The sequence below is a fragment of the Condylostylus longicornis genome, unplaced genomic scaffold (assembly GCF_029603195.1).
Source record: "Condylostylus longicornis isolate FDR11 unplaced genomic scaffold, ASM2960319v2 ptg000107l, whole genome shotgun sequence".
In the NCBI taxonomy this organism is placed as follows: Eukaryota; Metazoa; Arthropoda; class Insecta; order Diptera; family Dolichopodidae; genus Condylostylus; species Condylostylus longicornis.
This window is the reverse complement of record NW_026578075.1, coordinates 3,975,002-3,996,642: the sequence shown is the minus strand read 5'-3', so window position 1 is coordinate 3,996,642 and position 21,641 is coordinate 3,975,002. Positions and strand designations below refer to the sequence as shown.

At 25.8% G+C, this 21,641-nt stretch overlaps 4 protein-coding genes across 6 annotated transcripts in view; 2 read left to right on the top strand and 2 right to left on the bottom strand.

The window, feature by feature from the left end:
* Positions 1–891: 891 nt before the first annotated feature.
* Positions 892–2,872, bottom strand: LOC129614371 (dnaJ homolog subfamily C member 22). The gene is made up of 5 exons (XM_055528946.1): positions 2,788–2,872; positions 2,484–2,655; positions 2,096–2,425; positions 1,555–2,027; positions 892–1,234 (listed from the first exon to the last, which is right to left on the bottom strand). The coding sequence occupies exons 1-5, from the start codon at positions 2,860–2,862 to the stop codon at positions 1,022–1,024; spliced, it is 1,263 nt and encodes a 420-aa protein (XP_055384921.1). The 5' UTR covers positions 2,863–2,872; the 3' UTR covers positions 892–1,021.
* A 931-nt stretch (positions 2,873–3,803) lies between these two features.
* LOC129614358 (geranylgeranyl transferase type-2 subunit beta) lies at positions 3,804–5,332 on the bottom strand. The gene is made up of 4 exons (XM_055528931.1): positions 5,240–5,332; positions 4,725–5,186; positions 4,327–4,671; positions 3,804–4,252 (listed from the first exon to the last, which is right to left on the bottom strand). Exons 1-4 carry the CDS (start codon positions 5,240–5,242, stop codon positions 4,067–4,069), a joined length of 996 nt encoding a protein of 331 aa, XP_055384906.1. The 5' UTR covers positions 5,243–5,332; the 3' UTR covers positions 3,804–4,066.
* Positions 5,333–7,301: 1,969 nt separating this feature from the next.
* On the top strand, positions 7,302–11,174 carry LOC129614307 (myotubularin-related protein 10-B). Its single transcript, XM_055528851.1, has 7 exons — positions 7,302–7,895; positions 7,959–8,010; positions 8,070–8,206; positions 8,309–8,467; positions 8,676–8,794; positions 9,017–10,079; positions 10,135–11,174. Exons 1-7 carry the CDS (start codon positions 7,815–7,817, stop codon positions 10,861–10,863), a joined length of 2,340 nt encoding a protein of 779 aa, XP_055384826.1. The 5' UTR covers positions 7,302–7,814; the 3' UTR covers positions 10,864–11,174.
* A 6,537-nt stretch (positions 11,175–17,711) lies between these two features.
* LOC129614276 (uncharacterized) overlaps positions 17,712–21,641 on the top strand; it is a 39,671-nt gene continuing 35,741 nt past the window's right edge. The window contains exon 1 of one of the 3 annotated variants that reach the window (XM_055528806.1): positions 17,712–18,767. The gene's annotated coding sequence lies outside the window, so the exon portion shown is untranslated. The remainder of the gene's footprint in view (positions 18,768–21,641) is intronic. The other 2 variants (XM_055528804.1, XM_055528805.1) reach the window with 2 other exon arrangements.

Sequence of the window (21,641 nt, the reverse complement as noted above, 5' to 3'; positions counted from 1 at the left end):
ATGCACATAACTTAAATTTCAAAAGAATTCAATCAAAAAATAAACAACTTGAAATAATATAACTTGAAATTTTATGGATTAGTTGATGAAGATTTGTCTAACTCTGTCATATAGGAGTAATTTCATAGGGCTTTTAGATTTTGTAAATATTTTGTAATTTTAAGTAAGCAAACACCTTTAAAAACTACATTTTGTAATTAATGTTTTGGTTTTTGTAAATAAGAGAATTTCAATTTCAATATATTTTAAGTTAATGCATTACTTTTGTGCTTACATATATTAATTTTGCAATTATTTTATAATATGTTTTTGGAAAAAAATGTTAATTATCAAAACTAAAGCTATAATAGCAATTCACAGCTTTAAGTTTGTCTTTAAGTTTTTTTTTATTTTGTGTTATTTTGTAAATAAAGTTTCTTATTTCATATTATAACTTTAATTTAAATTTTATTTTTAATGTGTTAAATTTTTTTTTCTGTATAATATACATAAATAATACATTTTTAATCAATAAGATATTAGATATTTTTTTTTGATAGATTTAAAATTTTATTTTATTTAAAACTCATTAAGTCTTAGTTTTCTGGAGTGGTATTTAATCTGTGTTGCAATTTAAAATTTAAAGATTTCGCTTTTATGGATTTGCATAATCTTCTTTTTAATAAAAGATTAAAGCAAGTTTTTCCTTTATACAAACTTGTAAAATAAGGATTATACAACTTATATACAATTAAGACCGAAAATAAGGAATTGCTTGACTTCAACTGACCTTTGTGTCAAACCTTAATTATAAAGTATTGGCATAAAAATGGTATACCTAGTATTGCAAAAAGTGAATTTAAAACAAAATAATTTTTAACTTTACGTTAAACTTATGGTATAAAAATGATCGAAGTTTCCAAAATTTATTTGAATCAATAAATAAAACAATTTTTCTACATATGTATAAAAATTTCTAAAAACTAATTACATAATCTTGCAATATATTCTTACTTTACTATTATAAAAATTTGATAATTATTTATAAATCGTCATCAAATTTTTTGTTGCGGTTTTTTCTCTTCATTTTATTTTTACTAAGTACTTCATAGGCTTGTTGGATTTCCATAAAACGTTCTTGCGCTTCATTTCGTTTAACTGGATCTTTCTGTTTATCAGGGTGATATTCTTTAGAAAGTTTCCGCCAAGCGGCTGTTATTTCTACTTGTGATGCTGTCGGACTAAGATCAAGGACCTGAAAAAATAAATTTGTATGTACATATTAAAAAAAATAAAATTTTCGCCAGAATGATCAACAAAACACACAGTTTTTTTAATAAAACGGCTAACAAGTTAATGGTAGCTACGAGTAATGTACATAGTTTATTCGAAAAATTATCTTCAAAAAATATTAAAACATAATACTAGCTATGCATATATATGTATAACCTAAAGATGATTTTTAAAAGCGGTATTGTTGTCCGTGTATTCATGATATAAATACACGATTAAACGTAAAAACGAAAAAACCTCCACGTCATTTACTTATTTACATACGTATATACTATTTCTTACCTTGTAAGAATTTTTTATTCCATCTTCGTCCATTAAAATAAACAATTCTTTTAACACTTCGTACCAACCTCGGTGTTGACTGTAATTATAAATTTCGAAAAGAGTATCTTTGAATTCAGCCCACATAGATGAGGATAACAAATGTTTAACAGCTTCGTGTACAGGTATTTCTTCTCCTTCATAATCAAGAACTTTTCCATTGAAATAAAAATAACTACACCATAATGCAAGATACAATGTAACGCAAAAAGAAAAACATGTAAATCTTTTGCAACAACCACTCTTCTTTTTAGGCTCTACGCGCCACTGCTTTGAACAAGAGTCGAATACTAAGGCTGTAAAAAATAACACTATTATCATATACCAGGATTCATCATAAATGTAGTAGCGAATTGGGTAAGAAATGTAAGCAGCTAAAAGACATTGCCAAAATGAGCCTTTTTCACGTCCTATATTTCCCACAGTCCAAACACCTAAAAATATTTTTCATACATACATATATTATATAATTCAACTAAATGTAATTTGCAATTAAAAGTACCTAAAGCAATTCCAAATGGAACCAACCAATGCAAAAATCCCCAGTCAATTTCCAAAAAATTGTTTTCTGGTATTGCTTGCTTTATTAATTCACCAAAAAGATAGCCAACCATTATAGCACCTAAGAAGCGGATAGTTGAAAATGGAGGTCTTGGATATTTCCGCAATTTAATTCTAAATTTTTCAATAAAAGCTTTATCTTCGTTTGCATCTCGTACATAACTTGAAATTTTGAATATTTCAAAAATCCACCCTATTCCAAAATAACCACCTAATGTGCACAACCAAATAAACGCGTGGCGATCTCTTCGTAAGTACAAATGGTGAGCACCTGTATGTAATAATTAATTAGATGACAACCAACAATTTAATATTAAATTAGAGCTTACCAAAAATTCCGCCAAATAACCATAATAAATAAGCAATAACAATTGATTTATTATTAAGTTTTTGGGTAGATTCCTTTTGTATTGATTCAAAACCAAATTTATTGCCAGAACTCATATTTAACTTATGTTCTTTTTCATTTAGGTCAAGTGAAAGTTTAAGATGTAATAACGTCTACGAATGAATCAGATAAAAAACGGTAGAGGGTACATACAACAGTTACAATGAAATATCTTTATGTTACTGACGTATTCTAAATTTAATATTACAAAAAAATGTATGCAATGAATTTTTTTTTATAAACACCTTTATTATTAATAAATTGTAAACAAACTCAAAATATTCTTTTTTGCAACAGATACCTGTTGCTCTTCTTATCATATCATGTCGTTTACAGGAATACTATGTTTTACGTGTAAAGTTCAATGTCATTATTTTCTGCAAAACTTTGAAAAAATATATATACTTCAGGTGTGATAATCGCAATAATTTTCTTATTTGTGGTTTATTGGGAAGACAATAATTATTCAAAATTCGCACGCAGGCTTCCTTAAATTAAATAATTATCTAAATTGGATAAGTTTTGCTGACTATATACATAATAAGCAAATATTTGTCTTTACTACAGATATTTTAAATATTTATACATATTTTATAATATTAACATAATTTAAAAAAGTAATACCGAAAATAGAATATTAAGTAAATGTTATAAAAAATTAATAATACTTACCTAAAACAAATTTTTGTAATTTGATAAAAATTTTATGTATCTATTTTAACAGTTAAAAAAAATTTTATATTTAAACAACATTTGCATTTTTGAATAAATTACTTGCATTTATTTAAATTGCTGGTGAGATATGTTAGAAATTAGATCCGTTTTTTTATTAACTTTTTCTTTTGTATAGTCTTCTTCATTTAGTTTTTTATCTCAACATAACTTATGGCAGCACTTTTATAATTTGTGGTAATTTAATGCTAAGTCTCAAAGGTAGCGGGATACGGTATGCCGTGATCAAAACTACCGCAATGCCGCTGCGAAAAACCGATATTGTACCAAAGAATATAACAAACACTGTTTGTTACTCAATAGTCAATTTCACTTCTGCTAACCAAGAGTATCTTCATAGCGTCCATTTAAATTGACTATTTATCAATTACCAACTTTGTGTATAAACAAGGCATTAAAAAATTAAGTAAATATTGCATTATTGTTCGATCGGTAACCTCAAACTGAATTTTACGCAATCCATAGCGGACTATGTATGGAAAAACAGACATATTCAACCGTTGAAAACAAAGAAAAAAATCGCTTGCAATTTGTTCGGCAATTTATTTGAATTCAACAATAAATTATACATAAATATAGTAATATAGTATCTTAAAGAAATAAACAGTAATTGTCGATATGCACATACGTATTTACATACATACAGGTTTATTTCCCCAAATCTTATAATTTTAATTGAAGAAGAAAATACATTTTAGCTATCTCAATCTTTTTTTGCAGTAATTTCAAAACTTAATACTTATTAAATAGTTAATTTATTTGTGCAAAAGGATTAATTTGATTATTCTTTGTTCAGGCGCATATTGTTTGTGGATTGATATTTAAACGATCCAAAACATACTGCGGCATGCAGAAAGTTGGATTTATTTTAGATAAATTTGGATGACCTAATAATGACAGCGCACCCAAACCAAAAATTGTATGAAAAACATCAGGTAAATTTCCACTTCTATCACTAAATCCACCGACTTCACTATCCTTTAAATATTTTTTAAAAATGAGAGCCATATCTAAAATATTTTTAAGAAAAACTTGTTTTATAAATTTAGTACCTGACATGAAAGAATAAATTCTTTCAGTTTCTCTCCATCTATCCAATGAAGTCTTCCTAGAATTGATAATGATGCTAAAACCCACCATGAATAACAAACATCAGACAACTTTTCTGGGCGTCCGTTCAGTCCCCCATTGCTTAACTGCCTTTCACAAAGCCACCAAGCTAATTTTTCACTATCTAAACGGTGTAATTGTTTAGTAATAGATAAAAACCCTACACAACAATAAATTAATCCAGCATGTGACTCAGCATTTGGCTTTGAACCAAAACCGCCATCTGAATTGCAGCAAGATAAAACAAATTCTACAGCTTTAGGCACATTAATGCAATGTAATCGTTTCTGTATGACAAAATGTATTAGTTTTCAATATATTGACAAACATTCATTTTTACCAATAAAGTTAAAATCGCAACTGCACAAAACGAAAAACGGGTATCGACTTCTCCCCATTTATCTCCGAAGAAGCTTCCATCAGGCTGTTGAAGGGACGCTACATATTTTACAATACTATCAACATCGATTTCGTCTAAACTATCATAAATGCACAAAATTTGAACTGCTGACAGAGTATACAGGATATGGGGATCATGACCTTTAGATGCAGATATTCCACCGTCTTTGCTTTGACATTCTTTAATAAATTTTATAATAGATTCCTTATTTAAATTAGAAATTTCATTAAGAAGTTCTAAAGCAGTTACACCCCAGTATACGCCAGACATTCTCAAAAACTGAGTCATGCAATACTCAAAATCCTCCTGATTATTTCCATGGTCTATTATATATTGGACATGTTTAGCAGAATGTAATTCGTCACATTTCTTTTTTGTTTGACAAGAGGTGTTACTACAATCCTTAAAAAAAATATATTTTATATTTTGGAATTTGATGAACAAAACAAATTTACCATTTAATAAAGAATAATATAAAAATTACTGCCCTCTTAATTAATAATTTCCTATAACAAATATATTTTTATTTATTCCCCGTTAGAGATGGGAAATTTCAACTGCAAATAAGTATAAGTAGTTGTACTACATATTTGTAAATTCAATAATAGTGCGATTACACATTAAGCTGTTCAAATTAAACAAAGGGAATCGTTATCTACAAACGCTACCATCTCACATTTTTTTTTTTTTTTTTTTCCTTCTTCACTCCTAGAAGGAGCATAGGGCTAGTGCATGATTTCTCATGCACTAGTTTCATAGCGTCATAGAGTTTAACTAGGTAGGTGACTAGCCTGCCGTAGTTTTATTTATATTAATTATTTGAGGTTATTAATATTTACTGTTTATTTTTCTTAGTCTTTAGTATCGAATATTATGAATATTTGAAAATTACTTGTATAATATTTATTAGTATTGCATATTAAGTTATATAATATTGAATATAATTTTTATAGTGACCTGACCGGGGTTTGAACCCGAGACCCTTCGGTTAAAGGGCCGGTGCCATAACCACTGCACCAATGGTCAGATACCATCTCATATACTTCACCATTAAGGTTATACATATATGTATGTACATTTATTTTGCACGAGCTTTAGAAAAATTACGTATATTAAGGGTGAGGTTTCCAAACGATTAAAGAAGATTCTTAAAGAAAAGAAGAGCTATTTTCGCATGAAATGTATTAGTCGAAAAAATTGAAATTCAACAAATTGAAGAAACCAATAATTACTAAAATATTTTTTTTTTTCAATTTCTGTTCAAATTTAAAATGTTCAAATTAAAAGTAGGAAATCGCATTAAGTTTTAACTCAGTTATTTTATTAAAAAATAATAAAAAGCAATTTTTTTCACCAAATACTTCGACGTTGTCAAAGAATAACTCAACTCTTTTTAATCAAGTTAGTCGAAAACTAGGCTAATTCTTCTTTAAAATTTTAACTGATTTATTTCTTATAAAGATTTGTTTAGATAAATTACCAGAATCAGAAATTCTGATAAACTGGTAAATTACCAGTTTATCAGAATTTCTTAAATTTTATTATCAGAAAATATACCTTGTTAACACATAAGATATCCACTTATTTCCAACATAAGTATATTTTTATCATAATTGTCGGTAAATATTAACAATGTTATCATGTTAAAAGGCGAATAAATAGTGATAGTTTTGAAAGATATTTTATTTTTTTTTATTTTTTTTTTCATGATTTTTTAATGAAAAGGATTGTAAAATTTTTTTTAAGTATAAACACTGCCTAAAAGGCCTACGTAACCCAGCATTTACACGTACAAGTTACTTGCAAGAAAGTTGCAATACATACAAAAATTTTACTAACACATTGAAATATTTCTACTTGCTTGTTTACTTGCAGTTCAACTTGCAAGAAAATTTTGCTGCCAGTAATTTGAGCAAGTAATTTGACATATTCAGAAATTCACAAAAAAAAATTTGTTGTTTTGATTTTTTTTTTTTTTTAATTTAAAATTTTTGAATTTTGTTTTGAAAAAATTAAACTTAGCAAACTTATGGTTTCTAAAATTTATAAACAATTATTATTGCTAGTTGTTTTCTTCTCAAAGACATTTTCAAAAATTAACTTGCTAAACGCCTACGTCATAATAGCAAGTAATTTGACATTTCGAAAAACTAATTGACAATTAATATTATACAAACTTGCTTGCAAGTAACTTGGATGTGTAAATGCTGGGTAAATGGAAAGTAAATAATAATTATCAAAAAAGAGGAAATCTTCATTTTGACATTTGAAATTCGATCAAAGAAGGTTTTCGTGTATTTGAGAAAATGAAAATTTAAAGCATTCTTGTAACAGAATTTATATGTATTTTTAAAGAATAACTAAATAATTGTTTATTTTAAATTAATTTTTAAATTATTTATTAATATTATTAACTAATTTGTTGATTTAATTTATTAGACTGCTTCACGTATAGATGACATTTTGGTAAGAAATGACAGTAATACAGAAGTGTGACTTCGGTTTAATATTATCATGTTGTTGAATATTGCAAATTAATATTCATAGGTGTCCTGTTGCATGTCTCAAAATGAACTGTCAGTAGTGAAAAAGAATTTTAAAGAAAATAAAAATTTAGTAATTGATAATAAATTATGATCCTACTATTCGTTGCAAAATTTTCAAAAATTTTTTAGAAGCGTATAAGGGTTTAGAAAATAAATTAACATAGTTTTGGGAAAATTTTTAAATTTGGCTGTATTGTAAAAATTATTCTTGCTTATAATAGATTTTACAGCAAAAACATAAAACAAATCGTATTGAAATTGTAAAAAGTTTCTTAGAATAGTAGATAAAATTTGCTTAATAAATCCAAATAAAGGCATTAGTTTCTAATAATTTTGCAAAAGTTTGCTGCTGTTGCAAAAATTTTAGCTATGCCAGATATTAACTTGAATTAGTTTTCCTTTATTGAATTTTGCAATTGAAAGTTTATAAATAAATACATACATATTACCTACCTACATTTAGTTAAATTTCTTCGAAAATTAAATGAACAATTTAAATTTGTTTAGTATGTTAAGCAGTAATCAACAAAAGTTTACGTTTACTAGTTATGTAAATTGCACAAAGGTGAAAAACCCACTAAGATTTGTACCTATTTTAAATTACATTGTTTAATTAATATTATTTTAGTCTGTTAATGTAGAACAAAGTGCTCTTATTTTTGATCCAAAGCTTTTACCTGGTAATAATAAAGAAGGAAAAATATCAATGATATGAAATTTATAATGAATTTAATTTTAGGGGAAATTGGTACAGTATCGGCAGATGCGTTTATGTTTCCACCAACTGCAAAAATTACAGAAGAACAAGGTGGAATACCAGGAAAATTATTTGTGACCAATTTCAAATTATCATTTATTCCATATGATGTAGTAGATGTAAGTATATTTTTGAGAAAATCTACTTTTATAAATATATGAAACAATATAAACATAAATATTTTGATAATCTATTGTATTATAAATATCATAATAATACAGGAGCAAATTTCCTATCAATACAATCGATTTTTACGTCGAAACGATGTTACATTAAGTAACATAGATGTAATCTACCAAATTGTTGATAAGAAGAAAAAGAAAATATTGCCCCAACAAAAAGTCAATTCCAAAATTGATGCTATATATGTTATTTGTAAGGTATGTTAAAGATCATGCAAATGTAAGCGTTAAGTAGGTATCTAGTTAATTATTTTATTATTATGTTACTTTACACTTCTAAATTGAAGACGTAATTTGGATAAGTACTAATAATGTGCCAAATTGAAATTTATTAAAATTACGAATTTTTTTTTGTAGATACATATTTTGAAATTCGATTGAGAAAAATAATGTAATTTCATTTCAGAATTTTCGTTTTCTCAAGTTCAGCTTTAAAACCAAAGATCAGGGAACCCTTATTGCATCTGCGCTAGCAAGATTTGCATTTCCATCGAGACATGATTTATCATTTGCATTTTATTACAAGTAAGTTAAACAGCATAAAATATATTTTAATTTAATTTTCCATTGACGTGCAATGAAAAATTAAACTTTTAATTATACGTTTGCATTTTGAGATTCGCAAGTAATAAAATCCTAACTGCGAAACATGGAAAATATTTACTATTGCAAAAAACTACTTTTAAAATTGTTTCTTAATATATAAAGTACAAAGTTTTATTTATATTATAATTTGAAATATTGCAGTGACATATATTGCAGTCCTTTCAAATCGGATGTGTCAATGTTTAATACGAAGAATGATTGGATATCTGAACTGAAACGTTGTGGAGCATCCGAATGGAAGGTTGTCTCTTCAGAATGCCTTGAACCTACATCAATGAAAGTCTCGTCGAGAACCTCGCAAATTATAAACAAATCTTATACTCTTCCAAAGTTCTGTGTAATTCCAAAATGTTTCAACGAAAAGGAGTTTTTTATTTCTGCAAGTTCATTTTGTGATTCCAGAAGTGCTTTTTGGGTATATAGTTATGGCCCAACAGGTGCCTCGTTAGTAAGGATGGGAGAACTGAAATCGTATAGAGAAGGACGCACAATAGAAAATGTAACTTTAGAGAAAGTTAGAAATTGCGATCCTGAAAGGAAATCTTTGGAATTCAAAAACCTTTCAGAACAATTACTCCCAACTAATTATGATGTTCGTCAAAGTTACTTAAAGCTTAGGGAACTATGCGTACCAGAAAATTTTAGAGAATTCTTATTGCAGGACTCCAAGTATTACAGTTTAATAGATAAATCAGGATGGTTAAAATGTGTTTCAGCTTGCTTAGAATTTTCCTTAAAAATGTCAGAAATCCTCCGAGCAGGAACAACAGTTGTATTGCAAGAAAGTAATGGAAGAGAAATGTGTTGTGTTATATCAAGTATCATTCAAATTCTTTTGGACCCGTATTTCCGAACACTGAACGGGTTTCAATCGTTAATACAGAAGGAATGGGTTGCTTTAGAACATCCCTTTTCAGATCGCTTAGGACATACTTGGAAACAAGAAAATACGGCTAGTACGAGTAGTAATGTTAGCAATAATTTAATAGTTAACAATTTGATTAGCAGCAGTAGTACTACAGCAGATGAGGAAAGTCCATTATTACTTTTGTTTTTAGATTGTATATGGCAACTAGTACAACAGTTCCCAGAAGAATTCGAGTTTAGTCAAACATATTTAACTACAATTTGGGATTCTGCTTTTATGCCTATTTTTGATACATTCCAATTTAATTGTGAATACGATCGTCAATCAATGGTTGTGGTAAGGTATCTCTTAGTCTTGTTTGCACAAAATTTGATTTTGCTCTTAATTTTAGGAAAAAAAGTTAATTCTTCGACCAATTTGGGATTGGGATGAACAATTCGATGAAAAGGATAAAACATTTTTTTACAATCCCCTGTATTCCAAAAAACCGTTCGCAAACAAAAATCCTATTCCGAGAAATGCTATGCTAGTTGTTTTTACAAACAATGGAAATAATATTACCCGTGATATACACAATATTAATCGATCAACAATTCCAAATAACAGATATTTAGAGCCGTTGTTTGGAGTGTCTGATTTACAAATATGGCAACAGTGCTACTATCGTTGGATTCCTATAGTTGAAATCGAGCATGGTGGCTATCCCCAAATTGATTTGCTTCATCGATTAATTGCGACTAATATATCTAAATTGCAACGTGCGTTAGAAACAGGAGAATTTAATGATCTTCCCAGCTGTAAAAATTTTTTGTCCCGTAAAAATAAGACCCATATTGCGACAAATGAAGAAATTTTTCAAAAAAACGAAAATGAAGCCCTCAATACAAATGAGATTGAAAAGGATGATTCAATTGATAATTCCGAAGGTTCAAACAATAAAAAAAGTGCTGTTGCAGATGACGAATCTGGTTTGGGTTTGCCTATTGTAAATTCATTTTTCCCATTTAGCATATACAGTGGAAATTCTTCGGAGCTAAGTGACATTTTAATGCATAGTAACGAACCTCTTGGTGATGACTCAACAGTGGACCGATTAATGATTACACAAATACCTGATTAATGATACAGCTAATATTAAACATGTTAAAACAGATAGAAATTCAATCACATTTAAGTAAATTTTATTTAATTTATAATCCTGTAAAATAAGAAAGTTCTATCGAAATTCCATTGATTTTTAACTTACTTCTTTAAATATTAAAGCTGAAAGTTTTTATAATACTAAATAATGTTTTTTAAAACTCTTTGATACTTGTCGAAGAGTTACATTTCTTATAAGTATAATTTTTAGTTTTGTTAATGTTTAAATGGAAAACCTATTTTATACTAAGATTTTGTTGTAGCCGTAATTACAACATAGGACGCTTAATTAAAAAAGAAATTTACAAAATATTAATTTATAAATATATTACAATACATGTTTATACATATTTAAACTTAAATTTTTGAATGTGTAATACAAAAATTTTAGTCTTAATACGTACATCAAAAGAATTTTTCATTTTAATCTGCAAAGCAAAATTGATAAATCAAAATTGGTGTAACAAGTATATTTTGAACTTAAGATTTTCACAAACATTTTAGTATAGGCAACATATTAGTAGAATTTTTTAACGTAAGTAGTAATATCAAATTTGAGCCTTCTTAAGGTTGTGATGTCCAAATCAAAAATGCATTATCGTATTCGGTTTTTCTTATAAACGAGTTCAGTTATGAATAAAAATTTTGCTTCCAAGCGAGTTTACAAAAATTCTTTCAAATTGTATTGATATACAATAATGCAACGAAAACTTCGAGTAGATAATTTTGTTTAAGCGTATTGAAGTATAATTTAGAACAACTGTAATGTCAGAAGTTTTATATAAAATTAAAAAAAATTTAGAGCTAAAAGTTTTTTTTCCTATTAATGGACCTCATTAAATGAAATAAAAAGGTAAATGAGACAAGCTTATTTGTGTTTGCAAAACGCTTTTGCTTTTAACTGGAGTGTTAACAAGCGATCAACAAAAAAGTAAAAAATGTATAAAACCAATTTTTATTTTCTCTTTTGAATATACATATATGTATTATTTACTTTAGGTGAATAACATAACGTAATCGATACGTTTTTAAATTTGCGCAATATTAAACTTCTATGGAAGAAAACTGAAGAAATTTGTGTTAAGGTAAGTTCATAAAGAGTAAAGATGTATGAGTTAACATTTCATATTTCAAAATACAGAAACGGAATCATTTCATCTCGTTCAGGAAAAATCTTTTATAAGAATTCAAATTTTTCTAAAGTTATTTTATTAGTAAGAATTCGTACTACTAAAATTATTTTTAAAAAATTTGCATGAAATTTACATAAAATATTTCGCATTTTCTTTCAATTAATTGCATTGAATATATAAATTATCAAATTAATTGTATAGCATGTACATGTTGAGAATACTTATTGATTTTGAACTATTTTTGATCAAAATAAACTTTATGAAGGTAAACTTCAATAACTTGAATTTGAAATAATTCCGTTTTGCTATAAATTTATAAAAAATAATTAAAACTTCCCATTATGAAAGCGTAACGTAAATACTCTTGTTTTTTATGTTATTTCATCAAATTTTATGATAATGAAATTAATATGCAGTTTATTTATCTTTTTAAGAAGTCGAAAGTTGTCAATTTTCTTGCTAAAAGCCTTCATTCTAAACTTTGATTCCAATAACAATAACTATTATGAATTCTTTGAAAATAATTTTTGTAGTTAATGTACGTTTACATGGATATTGTTTTTATACTAAATCTAAGTACGTTATTTGTCATAGATTTATTTAAGATAAGTTCCAACGATGCGTGAATCGAAAGTCATAATCACTTTCATGCGCTAAATAATTTTGATATTTGATATATGTATACATACATATGTGATTCAGATTCTATATATGTATACTAGTACTTTTCTTAAAATTTCTTTTCAACTTCTTTCTGCAATTATGTCTACATACTTTCTTTTATTTTATGAATTATTAGTTTATTTATAAACCTCATAAATATAACATTACATTTCAAAGCGTTGACAAAATATTAAACCTTTTTTTTTAACGAGACACCACAAAAGCAATAGTGTACAAACATACACATACATATATAAAACACTGAACTTTTCAAGTAATTATTGCCAAAGATTAAGGGTAATGTATCAGCCAAATATGCAAAACTCTTGGAATTATCCATTTCCGAACCTGTATGCAAATCAAAATCCTTATCAACAAGATATGATAGCAAGCTCATCAATAAACAATCATTATAACTCACATTACAGGTAAGAATGTAGTCCTTCTAGAAAAAAAATATTTGCAATGGAAATTGAGAAATTAAAATAAAGTGGTACTTGTAACATGAATATAAAATATTTATATATATTTTATAATTTTATAATAATATAAGTATTTGGAAGTTTAGTGCAATTTTTAACCGTTATACAATATAAATATTTTTTAAGCTTGATTCAATTTTTTATTCTTAATTTTAAATTAATGAAAATTAAATAACATATTACATTTATATATGTAGGTATGTATGTATATACAACACAAGTAAATAACGAATACTTTTAGCCAATTTAAGTTTTCTAATACATTTATAACATAATTAATTATGTGTGCGTATTATGTATAAATATTTATTTATTGGTAATATTATGATTATAGAGACCCTGCAAGTGGACATGAAGAGCAGCATGTTGCACCAGGACATGTTTTTCATCATAATCCAACTGACTACGAATATGATTATAATGTTAGACCACGTCATCCAAAAAGTAATTCCGAAAGTCATCAACATTCACACGTTGAAGTTGTTTCTACAACTAAAAATTTGAAAAGCAAACGTAAAAGTTCTGTAATAACAGCATTAACTCTAATCTCATTTTTATTTTTCATAAATTTGTTGCAAAATTGTTTAAAAGAAAATATGTTGACTTTGAATCCGACGGTTATGGTCATGACAGCTAGAAATTCTAGAGGCGTCAACGGAGCTTCGCAACATTCTCGAGAAATGATTGAAGATATTTTTGATGGAAAAGAGCTACTATTAAACTCTGAAAGCTCTAGTGAAGATCGTACTACAAAACTTCCAGATGAAATATTGGATTCAATAAGTAACAGAAAGAGTAGTAAGGAAAAGAACATAACATCTATCAAAAAGTCGAATTAAATAAGAAAAATACAAAATTTAATCATTAATCTTATATTATATAAAATTATATTTATAATTTCTGTATAACGTGTATGAAAATAGAATGTACATAGGGTATATTATATTGTATGTTCTTTCATTTCAATTTTCAAATAATATAAACTAAAATTTTTCTTTATGAAATGATAAACTAAATTTTCAAGTGTTTAAGATTAGGGCTTATCATTTAATCACTTTCAAAAACAAACTACAATCACTTACAAACTACAAACTACTATCTAAAACTATATACTTTATGACAATGGGAAAATATCCTAGGGTTCGTATTTGCAGTAAATACAAACATATTTGATTTGTTGCTACGAGTTTCTCGAGCTAAACCTCTATCTCGCTATGTTACTCGATAAGTAAGAAAAAAGTAAGAAACTTGTATCATAGAGCCTAATCGTGGATCTTGCTATTTTACGTAGCAAGTGAAAAGAAAGATCACATATTTTTATAATGTAATTTCGAGTGAAAAATATTAAAATTATAAAGAAAACAAAATGTTTTTAAAAAACTACGGAATTATGATTTGAATTGAAAGTAAAAAAAAAATTAAATGAAAATGCGGGATGCAGTCAGCAACATTTAGCTTTGTTAGGCTCTATGTAGCAAAATTTTACAAAGCACACATTTCCGGACAACGTCAGTCCGGTATCAAACTTGAAAAATTCTAAAAAGAAAAAACAATGACGTAATTTCTCGCAAAATAAAAAAAAATAAACCAGACAGAAAAGTTGAAAAAACTTCTAAAAATTTTATAGGTGATAAGTGTCATTTTTAAAATAATAAGTAAAAAATAAAAAAGTGTTTTTTGGTTATACAAAAAACCGAAAACATTGATTTTGAATTATAAACGTGTGAAACTTAAAAAAACTATTTGCGAATCAATTTTATTTATTTTATTTTACTTTTAGTTTTGAAGAAAAATTTATGATGAAAAAATTTTTTTTTTGAAAAATAAAATTTTCTGATATAACCAAGCGACAGCTTTAAGATTTTAAAAGTTTTTAAAACACTAAATTTAACTTTACAAAACGTTATACCAAAAATTTAAAAAGTTTTAAAGTTTCCAAAAAACTTCACAGCTGACAAATTTACACGTATTCTGATGGGAGCTATAGAGAGGCATTTTTACCTTTATAAATTTATCCCACAAGATTAACTTTTTTCAAATTTCTGTTTAGAAAAAGTTAAAATACAATCTCTTTATATTTTCCTAGTTCTAACATTCTTATAGTTTTGTGTTATAAAAACATTAAAAAATTGATTTAAAAAAAACCTTCCGTCTTCTGTTAATTTTTTTAACTGTGAAAAAAAAATCAAAGCGTTAAGCGGCTGCGGCGGATGATTTCTATTGTGAACCCAGAAAGAGGCGGGAATGTTCTCGCCCGATATGTATCAGGCATTTCGCAAAATGTGACAAATAATTTCAGGGATGATTCTTTAATCAATTGCCAGCAAAAAAAAATATATGGTTAGGGGGAGGTGCATATATACTTGTTTTCGAGATACAGTTTGATGAAAAAAAAGTTATATTTTTTTTTGCATATAAATAAATGCTTGTAACTTCAAAACGATGCGACATAAAGTTAGCATCGGGGGCTGGTTTGACAGTCGATTGATTGCTCCTTATTTTCGGTCTTAAATATGCTCAGTTTGCTTTGAGCCATAGCTTTCTAGATAAAGCTCATCAGAGTCTGTTTTTTTTTTATTTTTTTTTTTTGAAACTCAAAATTGTTTGCGCTAGAAGTTAATCCATATAATATTTTCCTCTATCACTCATAGTTTTGTCTGTAAAACGTGTTAAATGTGTTTGAAAAACCTTCGAAAAACGCCGATCTCATACATTTTCCTCCTACTATGACCTGCTTATATGATCCTGTATAATGTTACATATATATGGAAACAGATAATGTGAAAAAAAGCCATCCGCGGTAAAAAAAGAAATTAGCCGATTTCAAGGCCGGCGTTGAAATACGCGACGGTAATTTTGTTATTCGTTTTCTATTGAATTCTGGCAGCTTATGATTAATTTGGTAGCCTGAATAACAATATTCATTGAAAAATATCGTTGCGCAATCACTGAAAAATATGACAAAAAAAGATTATTATTTTTATTAGTAAACAGCTGCGCAAATGAATTGCTAGCGCACAGGAATGATTTCATATCGTTAAATTTAGCGCTGCACGAGATGTCAAAGAAATGTCATTGTCGCAATTCAGTTTACATTGGTAGCAACAACGACAGTAAATTAATCAAATCAATCTAAAATGATTCTGGCTTACTTTTTACTAGTTGTATTAATTACTCAATTTCTTCTTCAATTTAAAAAAAACAAAAAGCAAGACATTTAAAAATTTTACGTATTGCTTATTCTTCTTCATTTGATAATAATACGAATTTAATGCTTCTTGAATTTTGAGGTAAAATTGAAGATAATGTCAATTTCGATATTGAATATTGAACTTAACTCAAATTCGGCGAAGGAGTGAATAAAATTGAAAATCAGGTGAATTTTTTATGACTTCACTTTATTATCTCTTAAATGTTTTAGAGAATCAAGAATCATTTTTACTGTAAAAAATAATTGCGTACACTCTCAGTACACTTCTCAGTCATTCAATTTTCATTGCGGTATCAAAATTTTAAGTGAAATTTTTGAAAATTTATTTTTTTGTTTGTAATTTTAATAAATATGACTATGTTTTTTGTCATATTGTCACAGTTTGAGATTCTAAAAATTATTATTCATTCATGTTATTGAATAGTTTAAACAAAAATGAATCTGATTTTTTTTATTGACACATCAAATGTCGAATAGTACAAAACGGGGCAAAACTATCTTGTGGATTTTAAATAACTAAAATATCGAGTTTCGATTTCTCGATTAAAAATTGGAATCATATGCTCATATAAATATATAAATATCAATTTAAAAATTAGTATAGGTTTCACTACGAGACAAAAATTAAAAAGTAACTTAGTACAGTTTTACTAAATAATAATAAGCTTCAGTACTAGTTTTAAAAAACCTTGTTTAAAAAATAACTGAGTTATTTTTTGACAATGTCAAGGTACATTTTAATATTATTAAAGTTTATTAAAAAATTAAATAATAATATTTGGCAAAAAAAAAATACGTTCACAGAGTTAAAAAGAAAACTGAGTTTAAAATTTAATATAGTCTCGTGAAGTAACTTATTACATGTTAAAAAAAAGTCTAATCATGCAGAGAAGAATTGAATTAACATAACTTGTGTTTACATAAGTTTCTATAATTAAAAATAATTTTTATATTTAACTAGTATCTGTTATGTAATTTCAAGAATTCTTTTAAATAAACGATTATTGTATTTGGTATTATTTGTTTTGAAATTTTTGCATTTTTCTAGAAAAAATGTGAAAAAGTGATTTTTGGAAAAATTAATGAATTTAATGTGATCGTATTAGTTATTATATTACAAATTTAAAATAGCTTCATATATTATTGCTACACTGTTAGTCTATTTAGTGTTCCATCATTGATTTGTTTTCATTTAATGTACATATAAATTTTTTAGGTGCTGCTGCTACAAAAAAGTCGGATGGCCAACAACAGAATATCAGATTTGCAGACGTTTAGTAACTAAACAAACCGGTTTCTTTTAACTTTGTAAAAAATACAAAATGCACAATCGAAATAATTTCTAAAAAAAAAAAAATTAAAAAATAACAAGAAAAAAGGAAAAAATGAAAATAAATTAACAGTGTTGGAAATTTTAAAGATATTGTTTTTATTAATTACAATAAATTAAATTTTACATAAAAAAAAATAAAATGTGAAAAAATAATTAAAATATTACATTACATAAATAAAAAATTCATTAAATGAAAAATAAATTCTCATTAATTAAATAGTAAATGTAATTTTACAACTTTTTTTCAACCAAAAAAAAAAAAAAAAAAAATTTCTTAAATTGAAAAACGAGTTTCGCGCATACTCCAATTTTTAAAAAAAGAAAAAGAAAACGTAAAATCATATAAAAAAATGTTTCATTTCAAAATTTAAAGCAATATACATTGTAGGTACAAGAAAATTTCAAGACTTCAGCAGTAAATAAAAAAAAAAATTTCAGTACACTGAGTAAATTTCTTAGCTTTATTAACGTGTGACCTATCTATCCGAAATCAGAATATAAATGTTAGCTTAAAATCAAATAAAATTTAAAATAAAATAAAAAATACTTAGTTGTTCTGCGAAAAATTTTAATTATTATTAAAAAAATAAAACAAATACAAATTTGAAAAATCTTATTTTAAACAATAATTGTTAATTTTATTAAGAGCGCATTTTTAATTTATGTATAAAAGATGAACAAAATTTTACAATAGAATTTTTTTATATGAAATTTTATTGTTTATTGCTATTATCATTATTATTGTGATGTAAATTTATAAGTTTCAAAAAAGTTTCAACTTGCAATTTTGATAAATGTTTTTTTCAAGCAATTTGAAAAATTTAAATTTTTGTTTTATTTAAAATATAAGTACCTATCTATAATAAAAAAAAATTCCATCCTCTTGTCATTTTATGTTAAAAAGTGTAAAAAAAAGTAAAAAAAATGGGTTTAGAATTTATAAAAATAATGAAAATTTTAAGTGAAAATTTTAAGTTTCAAGATAAATTTGATTCTTAAATCAAAGAATGATCAATTGAACATGGATAATAAAATTAAGTTTGCAAAGTCTTTGTAGAAATGGTAAGTTGAAAGTGAATGCAAAATAAAATATTCATTAAAAAAAAAACATAACCTTCTTGTTAAAATTTCAAATTAATTTCATAAACTTCTTAATTACAAATGATTTTTTCAGCATTTTTTTTTTTTTGTACTTTTTCATTGTATTTAAACAATATTTGAATGTTAAAATATTTATTAAAGTGTATACAAATTAAGGTACCTACGTAAATAGCTAGGTACATACATAAATAATATGGAGAATTGCATTTTTTTCCAATTTTTTTTTTTTAGTTTTGATTTAAGAATAAATCGCTTTTGTAAGAAAAAATTCCAAAAGAAAAAAGTAAAAGTCACAAAACTTTGTTGAAAAAAAAAGAAAAGAGAATAAACAAAAAAAAAAAAAAAGAGCATAAATTTTTTTACATAAACATTAAAAATTTAAAAAAATTACAGAATGAAAACTTTTTTCATTACTCCTCGCAAATCAGTTTTTGATATTGGAAAGAAGAATAAAAACAAAAAAAAAATAAGCAAAAAATAAAAACAATCAAATAAAACAAGAGAAAGGATTCAAATATTTTTAGATAAAATTTAGATAGTTTCTTTAAGAAAATATTCTTTAGGGAATTCCTATAATTGATTAACAATAATATCAGAGTTAAAAGAATCATGCGCACAATTGATGTTCTCCTATGCTTCTGATTCAGAGTTCAAATAAAAAAAAAAAAAGAAAGAAAGAAACAATGTTGATGGTACAGGATGGTTGAAAATTTTTTGAATGTTTGTTTTTATGAAATCTGTCCTTTTGTTTTATATCTGCCCTTTTATTGGAATAAGAAAACGGTTTTATAATATTAAGTACCTATGGGTCGAAATAAAAGGTGATTTTCAATTAAATGTAAATTTATTTATTACATATTTAAGTAGTATAATAAATTAAGTAATAAAATACATACATATAGACCTTATCAAAATGTATAAACAAAATTTTAATTCAAAAAGTATTTTAACTTAATTTGTGTTTGAGAATTTTTTTTGACTTACAAAACTAGGTAGCTAGGTAGGATAAAACTAAAATTATAAGCATAAGTAATCAATCAAAGTTAGTTTTTATGGTCCTTATCATAAAGAGTATACATATACATTAATTTGCTGAAAAATATAGACTTTACGATATAAAAATTGACGAAAAAATAGTATAAGGTTAATACTTACATTAATATTTGTTCAATTCAGATATCATTTTTGTAGTGCAAGTATGTTAAACTATTATTTATAATTCTACGAGCCATCTGATTTCTGTATTTAAGTAGGTACCTACATATTTGCTGTAACACATATGTAATTATAATTACCGATTAAAATCAATTGATAATATTAATCAAACTTCAAACATTTATTGTTTTATTTTCTTTTCATATTAGTTGTTTAGTTTCATATAAAAAAAATCAAACACATCTAGATTCCAGCCAAAAATTTCACTTCAAACTGTCACCACATAATTTTCATATTATAATATGTAGTTACATATGTGTACATACTATGTATCAAGTCTTGGTTTGAACATTTCTTCATTACAAAGTAGCTGATAAAAACTTAAATTTATTAGATAAAAAAGTAATTGAAATTCTATGGGTACACAAAATCTATTTCATAATTCATATGTATATATATACAATTATCTACGTGGTTTGTTACAAATCATGTTAGATAGTTGACTTAGCTCTAGGTCTTGAATTCGAACGTGAAAAGAACAAGTTCAAACGAATTTGAAATTCAAATAGAACTCAGTTACTTTAAGCATAATATACATAACACCCCAAATTTATTTCGAATAAAATGTTTTTGATCTAAAGGAACGTTTCCAAATTCAATTATGTTTCTAAAAATAATTTGTTTTTATAACAGCTATCGGTAAATATTTACAATTTTTGAATAAGATTTTTATAGGTAAAATACTGTAAAAACTTTATCCATATATAGTTAATAATATGTTTACTAGTTAATAGAAACACTAATTGAATTAAAATTTATAAGACTCGTCCCCAAAAATTTTTATATTCACAACAAAGAAGATATTTTATTTTGAAAGATATTGATTAATAGTTTTGGTTTTTTTGTTTTGTTTTTGTGCTAATAAAGTAATGGGCTATAAAATATTTATTTGTTTTTTTGTTTTTGTTTTCAACAAACACTTTGTTGATTCGACACAAAAATATTTATACATAATTTTGTTTTACTTATATATTTTTTAAAATCAGGGACGATAACATCAAATTAAAATTGCCACTTTTTGGTGTCGAAACATTATTATTTTGTCAAAACTATGTAGCATTAATACGTATAATTTCTATGTATGTATATAGAAATATAAATTTTTCATAAATCGCTAAATATACAAATTGTTCTAAGAACAATGCGAACTGCTGTGTTCTAATTTAAAATCCTTTTTATAATATAATAACTTAGAACTTTTGAAAATATATTGAGAATTTTTGCAATTAGCTCGTTAACATTTTAAAGATCCAGAGGAGTCAATTTATTATTGTAAAGGATGTTTCTCTGTCAAAGATCTGACGATCATGTTCATCACGCCATTTAATTTATTTTGTAAATGGAATAATCATCTGAATTTTAGCTAATTGGCATTTTAAAATTTATTTTAACAAAGCGACAAATTTAAAATTTCAATCTCACCTATACATCCTTTATTGCATTGGAAACATATAATTATTGTAATTTATGACGCGTTAGAATTTATGACTGACGTCATTTGCACGCATTTGATATATATTATACTTACAGGGAAACGGCCGAAATGATTAACATACTGTACAGTTTAGAATCTGTAAAAATTTTTTATAAAGATAAATTAGTTAATTTTTAAAAGCACAA